This window comes from Nannospalax galili, unplaced genomic scaffold, assembly GCF_000622305.1.
Source record: "Nannospalax galili isolate Female #2095 unplaced genomic scaffold, S.galili_v1.0 scaffold371, whole genome shotgun sequence".
NCBI classification, from domain to species: domain Eukaryota; kingdom Metazoa; phylum Chordata; class Mammalia; order Rodentia; family Spalacidae; genus Nannospalax; species Nannospalax galili.
The window spans coordinates 569,286-583,342 of record NW_008331606.1 but is presented as its reverse complement, the minus strand read 5'-3'; the positions used below and the strand labels follow the sequence as shown (position 1 = coordinate 583,342).

The window sequence follows — 14,057 nt, the reverse complement described above, 5'->3', positions numbered from 1 at the left end:
TGGGTTTCAAAACTAGCTAGGCATTATTTATCTCTCGCATTGTCTCACCCCTCTATCATGGTTTTCCCACTTAAGGTGCCCCCATTTTCCCCCTTTCTCTCTTAAAAATACCTTTCTCCTACGGTCCTACCTCTTTTTTATGTGTAAGAGTGTATTGCCTGCATGTGTTAGAGCACCTGTGTCATGCAGTGCTCCCAGAGGACAGAAGAAAGCATCAGATTCTCTGGAACTGGAGTTACAGATGGTTGTTAGCCATCATATATGTTCTAGGAATTGAACCCCGGTCTTTTACAAGAGCATTCAGTGCTCTTAACCACTGAGCAATCTCTCCAGCCCCCCATATCCGACTATTTTAAAATTGGTTTTGGGGATTGAACTCAGGTTATCCTTCTTGCAAGGCAAACAACAGCTATTTATCAACAGCTATTTTTCAACCCAGATGTCTATAAACTTTTAAACATTTTACTTTGTTAAAGTATGGCTTGTTGAAGACAGACATTTTGAAGGTATTTGATAAATATATTAAAACATTTTTTTCAATTAAAATTGAATCCACAAAAATAATAAAAATTTTAAAAAAGGGTATAGAGAGATGGCTCAGTGGTTAAGAACACTGACTGCTCTTGTAGAGGACCAGGGTTCGATTCCCAGCACCCACATGGTCGCTAACAACCTATCTAATTCCAGTTCCAGGGGAATCCAACACTCTCTTCTGTCCTCCCCAAACATTGCACGACATGGGTATGCTTATATACATGCAGGCAATACATTCATACACGTAAAATAAAAATAACAAATAAAATGTAAAAAATTGAATCCAAAGTAATTTCACATACCAGTAATTTAAAGTTTATTAAAAATTTAAAGCGAAATCTGTAATTATTTTCAAACATATTAAGTGTTTTTAAACATGCAAAGTAGCAGGTTTCTTTTTGATATTTTCAAACATTCTTGATTTTGGTTGCTTCTCCCCTCTCTTCTCTCCTACTCCGCCTCCATCTCTACTTAAACCCTTCCACACCCAGTATCCCCTCTTTCCCTGTCATATACCATTTGTTCTATGACTGTTCCTTCCCTTTTCCTTTAAAACCTCTTTTTTCCTTGTCGTGGGGCCCCTTCTAGATTCCTGGCATCTACTTAAACTCACTGCCGCATAAATACATATAAAAATGAGAAGATCCACATAGGAGAGAGAACATGGAGTATTTATCTTTCTGAACCTGGGTCACCTCACTTAATATGATAGTTTCCAGTTCCCATACATTTTCCTGCAAATTTCATGTCATTTTTTCTTCATGGCTGAATAATATTTGGTAGTATATATGTGCCACATTTTCATTAACCATTTATCCATTAATTGGCATCTAAGCTGATTCTATTCCCTTGCTATTGTGACTATAACAGCAATGAAAAAATAATTTCCATAAGGAAAACATTGAAATAATTGTACAGCAAACACCCCACACACATCACGTATATTCTGAAACATATTTTAGTAACATATTAATTGTAAAGCATAATGAATTTCATTATAATATTCTTAGGCATATATATCATGTACTTTGTTATTCTTCACCTCACCCATTACGTGCTTCTGTATCCACTCTGAACTCCTGCAGGTCCCCTTCCTCTTTGCAAATGGTTAATTCTCTGTTTTGGCTAGTTTGTCTGGTCAGTGAGCCTCTAGAATCTGCCTATGTCTGCCTTTAGTGCTGGGGTTATAGATGTGCTTTGCCATGCCTAGCTTTTTACATGGATGCTGTGGATCAGAACTTGGGTCTCTATGCTTGCAGGGCAAGCACTTTACCCACTGAGCATCTCCCCAACCTGTCTTTTTAAAGTCTAGATTCCATATGTAATAGAAAATGAGATATTTATCTTTCGGAGTCTGGCTCATTTCACTTAATATGATAATTTAGTTCATCCATTTTCATGAAAATGACCCAATTTCTTTTTATCTTCCTTTCATTCCTTCCTTTCCTACCCCTTTCCCTTCCTTCCTTCCTTCCTTCCTTCCTTCCTTCCTTCCTTCCTTCCTTCCTTCCTCCTTCCTTCCTTCCTTCCTTCCCTCCCTCCCTCCCTCCCTCCCTTCCTTTCTCCCTTCCTTTTTTGTTTTTTGAGACTGGGTCTTACTATGTAGCCCTGGCTGGCCTGGAACTCACTAGACCAGGCTCACCTTGAACTCAGAGAGATTTGCCTGCGTCTCCCCAGTGCTTGAATTAAAGGCATGCACACCATGCCTGTCTGATTATGGTATCTTTTTTTCTTTTTCTTTCTTTCTCTTTTTTTGGTCTTCCAGGCTGGCCTTGAACTCACCAAGACCTGCCTTCTGCCTCAGTGCTGGGACTAAAGGTTTGTGCCCCCACACCTGGCTAGGTGATTATGATATCTTTTTAAAAATATTTTACTTATTATTTTATGTGTATGAGTATAGTACCTGCATGTGTGTAAGTGCACCTGTGTCATGCAGTGCCCAAGGAGGTCAGAAGAGGGTAACAGATCCCCTGGAACTGAAGTTATAGATGATTGTTAGCCACGATGTGGGTGCTGGGAATCAAACCCTGGCCCTCTGCAAGAGCAGTCAGTGCTCTTAACAGCTGAGCCAGCTCTCCAGCCCTGATTATGATATTTTTTAAAGATAAACTTTACATACAGTGAAATGTCTGAATTTCATTGTGTCATTCTATTTATTTTGACAGAATGTTTTTTATGGTATTAGGGTATCAAAGCCAGGTTCATGTTCATTCTAGTCAAACAGTCTATCACTGAACTACATTCTCAATTCTCAGTCACCATTATTGACAAATGCATGCGCATACACATCTCAAACCCCTAACATGTCTGTTTTCAGTTAGTGTCCCCATGTATACTCCAGAGGTGACCAGTGTTCTGATACTACTTTCCTCCATACCTTAGGTTATTTTTGTTTTAGAATTTCAAAGAAATGAAATCATACAGTGTGTGTAAGGCTTCTTTCACTTAGCACAATGTTTTAGAGCTCCAGCAATGATGTACCAAGTACATCAGTGTGTTTGTTCCTTTTTATTGCTGAGCACACTCATATTGTATGGATAGACTGCAATTTGCTTATCTATTTTCTTATTGACGGGTTGTTTTCTGTTTTGACCATTATGAGCAAAACTTCTGTGAGCATTTTTGTAAAAGTCTTTGTGTAGATAGGTTTTAATTTCTTTGGGTAAATACTTAGTTCTGTTGTCCTTGTTATTTAAAAGTTAAATTATTCATATCAATGTATTCCATTTCATTTTTTCTTTATGAAATTTCGTGTATGTGTGTGTGTGTGTGTGTGTGTGTGTGTGTGTGTGTGTGTGTGTAGGTCAGAGGACAACTTTGGGGAGTTGATTTTTTTTCTTTCACTATGTAGGTCACTGTGATACAACTCAGGTCGTCAGGATTGGCATCAAATGATGTTACTCACTGAGTCATCTCGCCCACCCCTACATTTTATTTATACTGTTTTTAATGTATATTTTAATTGAATTTTTGTGCATTTCATACAATACATCTTAATCATATTTAGACTCCCTCCCATTTCCTTTGTCCACCATACCTCGTTTTTAGGTTATGATGCTTTACCAGGTTCTTTGCCTCTGGTAGCTTTCTACTTCACTTGATCTGGTGAAAGGATTACAGTGAAAACATTGCATTTTGAAACTTTATTACATTGATCAAAGTCTCTTGTAGAGGTGATGGTCATGTGAATCTGTCTGCAGATGGTCTTTTTTGTCCTTTTCTCCGTATAATTATCTTACTATTTTTTTCAGTGCTGGGGCTGGAATCCAGGGCTCATACATGCTAGATAACTATCTTAGCACTTAGTCACACCCTAGTTCTGACAACAGTCCTATGTTCCTGTGTGTTTTTTGCCCTCATGCTATTGCTTATTAACCTAGTTTGCTTTCTATTACTGTGAGAAAAAACTCTGACTAAAAACAACTTGAAGAGGAAAGGGTTTATTTCGCTTATGTGTCCTAATCACAGTTCATCCTTGAGGTAAACCAGGAACCCAGAGGCATGAACTGAAACACAGACCATAGAGGAATGCTGCTTACTGGCTTGCTTCCTCTGACCTGTGTGCAGCCAGCTTTGTTATAAACTCAGGACTATCTATCCAGGAGTGATACTGCCCACAGTGAGCTGGGCCCTTCTACATCACTCAACAATCAATAGAATGCCTCACAGACATGCCCACAGGCCAATCTGATAGAGGAAATTCACTAAATTGGTTCCCTCTTCTCTGGTGTGGCAAGTTGACAACTGAAACTATCCAGCACAATTGACTCTTTGTCAACCTGACACAAATCCATCACTATTAAACCATGACTGCTTTCCTTCTTTAAAAAATTTTTAAAATTTATTTTTATTTTATGTGCATGAGTGTTTTGCCTGCATGTTAGTACACCTGTGATTTCAATGCACGCGGAAGCCAGAAGATGGCGTTGAATCACCTGGAACTGGAGTTATGGAGGGTTGTTAACATCTCTGTGCCTGCTGGGAACCAAACCTGTGTCCTCTGCAAGAGCAGCCAGTATTTTTAACCACTGAGCCACGTCTCTAGCCTCATCATTATTTTTGTATTTATTCCCAAGATCTCACATTAATGTGATAGCTTTTATTTCTTTCTTCTTTTTCTTTTTCTTTTTTCTCTTTTTGGTCTTTTTGAGGCAAAGTCTCCTTGTAGCCCCAGCTGGTCTGGAACTTAGCCCAGGCTGACCTCAATCTCACAGAAATTTCCCTGCCTTGCCTCCCGAGTGCTGGTATTAAAGGCATGCACCACAACATCTATGTTAATATAATAGTATAAAGCACAATACAACTTTAAAAGTCCCACAGTCTTTGAAAATTCTATCACTTAAGAGTTCAATGCCTCTTTATTATTATTATTTTTATTTTATGTGTATGAGTGTATTGCCTACATGTATGTAATGCACCCATGTTGTGCAATGCCTGTGGAGGTCAGAAGAGGGCATTGGATCTCCTGGAACTGGAGCTACAGATGGTTGTTAGCTGCCATGTGGGTGCTGACAACTGAACCCAGGTCCTCTGCAAGAGCAGCCAGTGATCTTAACCACTGAAATATCTGTTCAGCTCCCTCAATGTCTCTTTAAAGTCATCCAAAGTGTCTCAAAAGAAGGATCCTGAAAAAAAAAAGTAACATACTTTCTTATTTCAAAAGTGGGCACACTTTAGCAAAACCCATGTCTAGCAGTATAGTGCAGTGTCAGACATCTAGGATCCACTCATGATCCTTTGGGCTCCAAATGGCTTGGGCAGCTCCACTTCTCCAGCTCTGCTATTCACAGCATACAGAGCTAGTGCAGTAGACTCAGGCCAGCTGCCACTGCCCTTTCTGGTCATCCCACAGTCCTGGCATCTCTGATATCCCAGTGTCACCACTGAAACTGAAAATGTACTTTCATCAGTGGCCGCTCCTGTCCTCTGATGGTGTCAAGCCTCATATTCTCTCCATGATCCCTTCAATCCTAGGGTCTTCTATACAACTGAGGCTGCACACTCACCAGTGACCTCCCCTGGCCTCACCTGGTGCCAAGCCTCAGATTCTATTAGCAATCTCTTCAGTTCTGGAGCTTTCATACCACCAAAACTGATACTGTGTGGGAGTGCTGGATAGCTTTAGTGTCAACTTGACATACCTGGGTTGAGGGAGCCTCAATTGGGGAATTTCCTTCATTGGACTGGTCTGTGGCCATGTCCATGGGGCACGTTCTTGACTGTTGAATGATGTGGGAGGGCCTAGCCCACTGTGGGTGGTGCCACCCCTGGGCAGGTGGGCCTGTGTTGCATAAGAAAGCAGGCTGAGCAGGGGCCAGGGGAGCAAGCCAGTAAGCAGCGATCCTCCATGGCCTGAGCTCCAGCTCCTGCTTCCAGGTTCCTGTCCTGAGTTTCTTCCTTGGGCTCCCGGATGAACTGTGACCCAGGAGATGTAAGCTGAATAAACCCTTTCCTCCCCAAGTTGGTATTGGTCAGAGTGTTTGGTCACAGCAATGGAGAAACAAACTAGGACAGTGGGATACTCATACATACTACCAAGTTCTGCTTACATCTTGAGATGCTACTTTGGCCCCCTTTGGACCACATCTTATGTGTGCTGACCCCGAGGAAATACTTCCCAGAAGATTTCACCAGAATAATGCTAGTCTCTTTTAAATCACGGCTGATTTTTCCACTCCAGCTAACCCGCATCAATTGTCCCATTAAAGTACAAAAGATTTCACTTTCACAAATTCCTAATGCAAATATATCATTTGAACAACACAATACACCTTCCCTATGAAACTTCACAAGGAAGGCTTCTATCATTCACATTTCTCTCATATAACTGTTTGAAGCTCCACCATAACAGCTCACTAAGCTCTACAGTAATAATGGCTTTTCCAGCCCTAGGTTCCAAAATCCTAGTTTCCACAATCCTCCCCCAAACCAACATGATCAGGTCTGTCACAGCAATACCCAAAAATCCTGGTATCAGTTTCTGTCCTAGTTGGCTTCCTGTTGCTGTGATAAATAACATGACCAAAATCGACTTGGGGAGGAAAGGGTTTATTTCATCTGAATATGTCTGAGACACAGTCCATCTTTGAGGGAAATCATTCAGAAACTCAAAGCAAGGATCTGGAGGCAGAAACTGAAGCAGAGACCATAGAGGAATGCTACTTACTGGCCTGCTTTCTTGTACATCCTAGGACTACTTGCCCATTGGTGTCATTTCTGGCAGTGGGCTGGGCACTCCCACATCAAGTAGCAATCAATAAAATGCCTCATAGATATGGCTACAGGCCAATCTAATGTAGGAAATGCCTTAATTGAGGTTCCCTCTTCGCAGATGTGGCAGGTTTATAACTGAAGCTCTCCAGCATACTTTTACTGCTCTAGCCTAGAATTATTCTTTGCTGCCCATTTTCTCAAAAATTTAGAATGTTTGATTACTGTTTTCTTTTCTTTTTTCCTTTCTTTTCTTCTCTTTTCTTTTCTCTTTTTCTTGTCCCATCTTCCTCTCACTGATCCCTCCTGCACTTTGTCTCAGTCTTGAACTATTCTCCTGCCTCAGCCTCCAGAGTGTGGAGATTCGAGGATGTGTACCACCACATTCCCTCCTTTCTCCTTGAGACAGCTCTTGTTGTATAGCCCAGTGTAGCCTTGAAGTCACAGTGTAACTCAAGTTGGCCTCAAACTTTTAATCCTCCTACTTTGGCTCCCAAGTGTTAGGATTATAGCATGTGTCACCACATCTGGTGAAACTAGACTTCTTAAGGTACAGCTCAAAATCGCACAGTTTGTTAGATTCGCATGGGCAAGGACTGGGTCCAATAATTCAGTCAGTACATGTGCTGGCTTGACAAAAAACTAGAGACATCTGGGAAGAGGGAACTTCCATTGAGGAATTGGTTTGGTTGGTGGGCATGTCTGTGGAGCATTTTCTTGATTGTTAATTGATGGAGGAGAGCCCAGCACATTGGGATTGGTGCCATCTGTAGGCAGGTGGACCTGGGCTGTTTAAGATAAGCCACTGAGTAGTTCAGAGTAGACAAGCCAGTAAGCAGCATTCCCCTGTGGTTTCTGCTTCAGTTCCTGTCTCCAGGATCCTGCTTTGAATTCCTGCCTTGATTTCCCTTAATAAAGGACTGTAACTTCTAAGCCAAATAAGCGCTTTCCTTCCTAAGTTGGTTTTGGTCAGTGTTTTATCACAGCAACAGAAAAGCAACTAGAACAGTACTTATCTTAGTGCTAAAAATATGATAGACATTTCATCAATACATACTAATTTGGTTGCCTGGTAAGATGGTTACAAATGAATCTGTTTTTTTTTAATGTCCAATGTTTCTTAAAATGCCATTGAATACAACACTTTGAAAATGCTTATCTTGTTATAATGATATAGTTCAAAATGATAGGAAATATGAATAACCATGAGAAAAATGCACTCTGTGTTATAGATTTCATTGTAGTATGTCTATTTGACACTTCCAGGGAATGAGGCATTTATGTTATGTGCACATTCCAAACAGTGAAAGACTAACTGCCAGGCCTTTCATTTTCATGTTTAATGGAATGCTATAAAATGTACTACATGTGTTCTGAACCTGCCCTCTTAAATCATTGAACTGCATTGTGCCTGCAGATGTTTGTAGTGGTGCTTTGAGCCTGGAAACTTGGCTTGTCCTGTACAATGAGTGCTGTCCCGTGCTGCTGAAACAAGAGTGGAACATGTGTGGGCTCACTGATGCACTGAGGCCCTACGAGCTACAGTTTTAAGATAGAGGTGACTGTACACCTCAGAGAGCTGAGCTTCTGACTTCAGTGTTTCCAATTCAGGCTCTCTTCTCAGGTGTCGGTATTCACAGTTGTGTACCCGAACACCACTAATGACTCCTATTGGTCACTGCCATTGTGCTTGTTTTTTCTTGAATGCTGGTTCCATCACAGCTGTTGGTGTGCTCTACCCTTTCTACACATACTTCTTAAATTCTCTGTTGGCTTTTATTCTTCTTAATCTTGTCACTCTTTCTAGATTACCCATTTTAATTAGTTACTTAATTAACATTAATTTTGAGGCATGCTCTCATGATATAGATCAGACTGGCTTCAAACTCACAGGGATCTACCTGCCTCTGTCTCCTAAGTGCTAGGATTAAAAGTGTATGCTAGTACATCCATCCAAGATTATCTACTTAAATTTTTTTTAAAATTATTTTTATTTTGTGTATGCTTGTATTGCCTGCATGTAGGTAAGTGCACCCGTGTTGTGCAATGCCCGCGGAGGTCAGAAGAAGCTGTTGGATCCCCTGGGACTGGCATTATGGACAGTTGTTAGCTGCCATGTGGGATTACCTATTTCATTACACGAAATACTCTGCCTTACAAACTCTTGCGGGCGCTAAAAGTACTCTGTTCTTTTCACACCTTAAGCTGAGCAGGGCAGGAGAGATCATCTTTAGGCAGGGTGCCACTCCTCTGCCCTGCTGTTTCACCTGAGGGCTTTAGACTCTTTCAGTGCCAAACTTGGTGTTTATTCTACACAGCACCATATTATGAGGATTTATTTTTGTTCCACAGCACAGTGAGACCTAGAATACAATGTGACATTCATTTACCAATGGGTTATAATTCTATGATATTATACCACGTGGCATAAGGATGGTTTTTATGCTCGTAATATAGCGCAGTAGCAGAAATGGGGAGAGTACTGTATGCCATTTTGCTTGTGATGGTACATTTTCTGCTGTTGAAATCTCTCCAGAATGACATGTGCACATATATATTTGTTAATTATTTTCACATCAGTTTAGTCATCACTTATCTCTTGATCTAGGTCCCAAGGAATCCTGAGATCCCCAATCCAGCTTTGGCTCAAAGAGAAGAGCAAAAAAAGATTGATGGAGCTGAACCTCTTACACCAGAAGAAACTGAAGAGAAGGAAAAACTTCTTACACAAGTAAAATATTTTAAGTGAATGAACTATTTATAGTCAGTCAACAGAAAAAAGCATACATATGACCCGCTTTTTATTGTATATGCTTAGTATCCTGATTTGACAGATTTGTAAACATGCACTTTGACCACATATTCTTCTTTAAAAATCCCCATTGCAGAAAATGCTCTTTTGAAAATATTGGGGGAAAATATATTTGCAAAATATGTGTCAATTATTAGAAATAGGGTATACATTTATCAATTATAATAAGGTCAGTGAGTACAGATCTGAATTTTAATAGACAATAATTACCAACAAATACCTGGAAATTATTTTTTTTTCTTGATTGATATGATTTGATCCCTGAAATTATACTGTGCTGATTCCTTGCTTATGGAGTAATTCTATCATTAAAAACATTTTAAAGGGGGCTGGAGAGATGGCTCAGTGGTTAAGCATTGGCTGATCTTGCAGACGACCGGGTTCAATTCTCAGCACCCACGTGGTGGCTAGCAGCCATCCATAACTCTAGTTCCAAGGGAATCCAACTCCCTCTCCTGATCTCCTTAGGCATTGCACGACATGGGTACACTTATACACCTGCAGGCAATGCACTTATATACATAAAATAATAATAATAAGTGCCCGCAGAGGAGAGAAGAGGGTGTCAGATCCCCTAGATCTGGAGTTACGGACAGTTGTTAGCTACCATGTGGGTGCTGGGATCTGAACTTGGGTCTTCTGCAAGTGTAGCAAATGTGCTTAACCGCTGAGCCATCTCTCCAGCCCCTTAAAATTTTTTTAAAAGAATAAGTTAAAGTCTCAATGAAATAACTCTAATACAATCATGAGAAATTTCTGAAACATTTTAAGGTGATCATTGTGTAATTGAAAGCTAACATTAAATAGGGAAGTTTTCCACTTTAAAGCTTTCAGGTCATTGTTGCCTTAACAAATTTTGCATCACACTTCTGAAATAAGCTCTAGAAGCTAAAAATAAGCTTTTTCTGTGAGACACTTGCAAAGTATCAGAAAATGTGAAGTTTATGACACTATCGTAGCCAGCAAAATTTATTTACTCGATGATTTTGGAGCAATGTGCAAGGAAATTCTCCACTGTAATTATGAAATAATAGTTTTTGAATTTTCCCAACACAAAGGAAGAGGTGATGTATATGCCGGTTGCCTTGATTTGATTATTACACATTGGATACTGTGCTTCAAAATATCACACTATGCCCCAAGAGTATGTGTTAATTTAAAGTACAAAGACTTTTATATTTCTGTATTGATATGGGCCTTTTCCCTTTAGTAACAGCTAATTTGATTGAATGAATTTTGACAAAATGCATTCATAAGTTTTTGGGCTAAATAGTTGGAAGTCACAAAGTTTAGTTTAAAAATACAATTGCAGTTAGTACAGTTTTAAGAAGTACCATAGAATAAAACCTTTAAATATTCATGTTTTCTTTTAGTTTCAAGATTTGTTTCCTAAGCACAAAAATAAAGTTGTGGGCTTTGAATACTACATGGCTTATAATATATTCTGAATATACAGTATAATATGAATATGTAATCTCAATTGAGATAATTGAGTTTATAATTAGAAGCATAATCAAGTTTTTTGTGTGTGAGTGTGCTGCAGAGTTGAATTTAAGTCATCTTTCTCTGATGCTAAAAATTTAATCTTTCAAAAACATTTTGAAACAGAGCCTTATATTTCTCATGATGGGCCTTGAATTTACTTTGTAGCTGAGGATGACCTTGAACTTCAGATCCTCTTTCCTCCACCTCCTGAGTGCAGGGACTATAGGCATTTGTCACCATGTCTGGTTTATGTGGTGCTGGAATTAAATTCAGGCCTTTGTGCATGCTAGGCAAGCACTCTACCAACTGAGCTACATTACCATTCATGTAGTAATGATGGCAAAAAGATTTAAAATACTGACTGTTACACATTTTACTAAATAAAGAGGTTCAGATGCCTAAAAAATGTTTTGTTTATAGAAATTCTATTTATGCATATAATTATTTAAAAATATTTTATTATAGTGTGAGGGTGGCATAAGTATGTCATGACATGTATGTGGAGGTCACAGGACCATTTTCATGGAGTCAATTTTCTCCTTCCACAGTAGGATCCAGGGATTAAAGTCAGGTTGTCGGACTTGTAAGGCAGCCACTTTTATCTTCTGTACCATCTTGCCAGCCCTTATGAATACAAATTTGAATAAAAATTATTCACTGTAGTTTGGATAATCTAAAGAATTATAAAAGTTTTCCTGCATTCTTTTTGGATTCTCTTTCAGTGTTCTTTTGATTTAATGTATCCACATTCCTCTCTTTTAATTTACACAGGAAGAGGTCTGTAGGTAAACAAACAAAACAAAACAAAAAACGCCGATGTCGTCAAATACCAGGACTTCAGCAGTTATATTAGAATTTTTCATGGAATTGTATTTTAACATAGTGGACATCTATAAAACATGGAATTAAAACTATGTGATATCTTGTAATTATAAATCGACTTGAAATACTTGAAAAGAAACAAGTTCCTTTGAAAATAGAAAAGCAATTATTTCTATGACAACTCAAACTCAACGATGTCGTCAAATACCAGGACTTCAGCAGTTATATTAGAATTTTTCATGGAATTGTATTTTAACATAGTGGACATCTATAAAACATGGAATTAAAACTATGTGATATCTTGTAATTATAAATCGACTTGAAATACTTGAAAAGAAACAAGTTCCTTTGAAAATAGAAAAGCAATTATTTCTATGACAACTCAAACTCAACTTCTGAGTTGTCCACTATGTTAAAATACAATTCCATGAAAAATTCTAATATAACTGCTGAGTTTCTACACTATAGAATTGAATTTTATAAAGGGGAACTTTTTGGTGTTTTAAACTACGTTTAATGTATCATTATATAGAAATAAGTAGAACAATGAATGGGTTTATTAATTTAACATCTACTGATGATGTTTAACTTTTTATTCATAGGGCTTCACAAACTGGACTAAACGAGATTTTAATCAGTTTATTAAAGCTAATGAGAAGTATGGGAGAGATGACATTGATAATATAGCTCGAGAGGTAGAGGGAAAATCCCCTGAGGAGGTCATGGAGTATTCAGGTTTGTATACCACTTGAAACATGATATTTTATTTTAACCTTATGCATTTCTGTTTATGTGTGTGTATGTATGTGTATGTGTGTGTGTGTGTGTGTGAGCATATGTCACATATGTTGGGGTACCCTTGAAATCAGAAGAGGTCTTGGATTTGCTGGAGCCAGAATTATGGCTAGTTGTAAGCTGCCTGATGTGGGTGATGGGAAGCAAATTCAGGTCCTCTGGAAGAGCAGCAAGCACTCTTCCTTCCCCCATTTCTTTTTGAAACATTTTTTGAAAATTTCACATATGATTACTGTGTTTGCATCATTTCCACTCCTCCCTCTCTCCTGTTCAATTTTTCTCACTCCTTCCCGATTTCAATTTCATGACCTCTTCTTTATTGGTACACACACATTAGTGCACACACACACATACACCCTATTGAGTCTAGTTAGTGTTATTCCTATGAACATCTCTTTAGGGCTGACCATTTGGAATTAGATAACCTATCAGGGAACTTGTCTCTGGAAAAAACATTCTCCATCTTTCAAAAGCCATTAATTACCTATAGTTCTTCATCTTGTGGTGGGACCTTATATATTTCCCCATCTACATTGGCATGTCAGCTGAAGTTGTCATTATGCAGGTCTTGTTTAGGCAACCATGTTGTTGAGATTTCATGGGTATAGGTTCCTTGTCTTGTCTAGAAGAAGTTATTTTCAGCAAATTCCCTAGTCCTCTGACTTTTAGAATCTTTCTGCCTCATCTTCTACAATGTTCCCTGAACCTTAAGTATAAGAGTTACATTGTAAATTTCTCAACTGGCAGCCCCCATTTCTTTACCATCAATTTAATTGTATCTTTTTTCAGAGGTGTTATAAAGTTTTGTAAATGAGATAGACATAAGTAAAAGTATAAGATAAAACTGTAGTTCTGTCAGAAAAATTTCAAGATTCTTTATAACCAGCCTGCTGCTGCTGTCCCTGGGAGACAGCTAATGAAGCTGAGTAAAGCTCTGCTGTGACAAGGGTGGCTGTTGAATGAGCATTGATGGAATTAGTTTCATATTTTCTCACTTCTACAATTTGTTCTTTTTCTAGTCTAGTCCTGAGACTTGAGATTTATCAGTTTGAAATAGTTATTGTAGGTTATCCTTGAATTAGAGTGTCCATATCAGTCCCATTTAGATACTCAAGTACCCTTAAGGAATTCAGATTGTGATGGGCCCTATTTACTTGAGGCAAGTTGACATAGGTTGAAAAAGATTTCTTAGCTAAGTCTGTTCACTGGTCCTTGAATCATTTCCCCTTTTACTTAGCTGGGTCTTTAACCTCAACCAGAATCAGAATAGCTGCAGAAACACAGGGAGTTAATACTAATTCCTGTGTCACAGCATATTCAACCTCAGACTTCTGGAAAGAAATCTTATTTAAATAGGTTAATCTATCTGTTTTGTATCTGTAGCTAAATTCCAAATATG

At 38.6% G+C, this 14,057-nt stretch overlaps 1 protein-coding gene across 12 annotated transcripts in view; it reads left to right on the top strand.

Annotated features, from left to right (window-relative positions):
• Smarca1 (SWI/SNF related, matrix associated, actin dependent regulator of chromatin, subfamily a, member 1) overlaps positions 1–14,057 on the top strand; it is a 90,927-nt gene that overhangs the window by 56,838 nt on the left and 20,032 nt on the right. For all 12 annotated transcript variants that reach the window (XM_008826703.2, XM_008826701.2, XM_008826704.2 and 9 more), the window contains 2 exons: positions 9,353–9,475; positions 12,466–12,598. In XM_008826703.2, the coding sequence (XP_008824925.1) occupies positions 9,353–9,475; positions 12,466–12,598 (256 nt within the window). The remainder of the gene's footprint in view (positions 1–9,352; positions 9,476–12,465; positions 12,599–14,057) is intronic.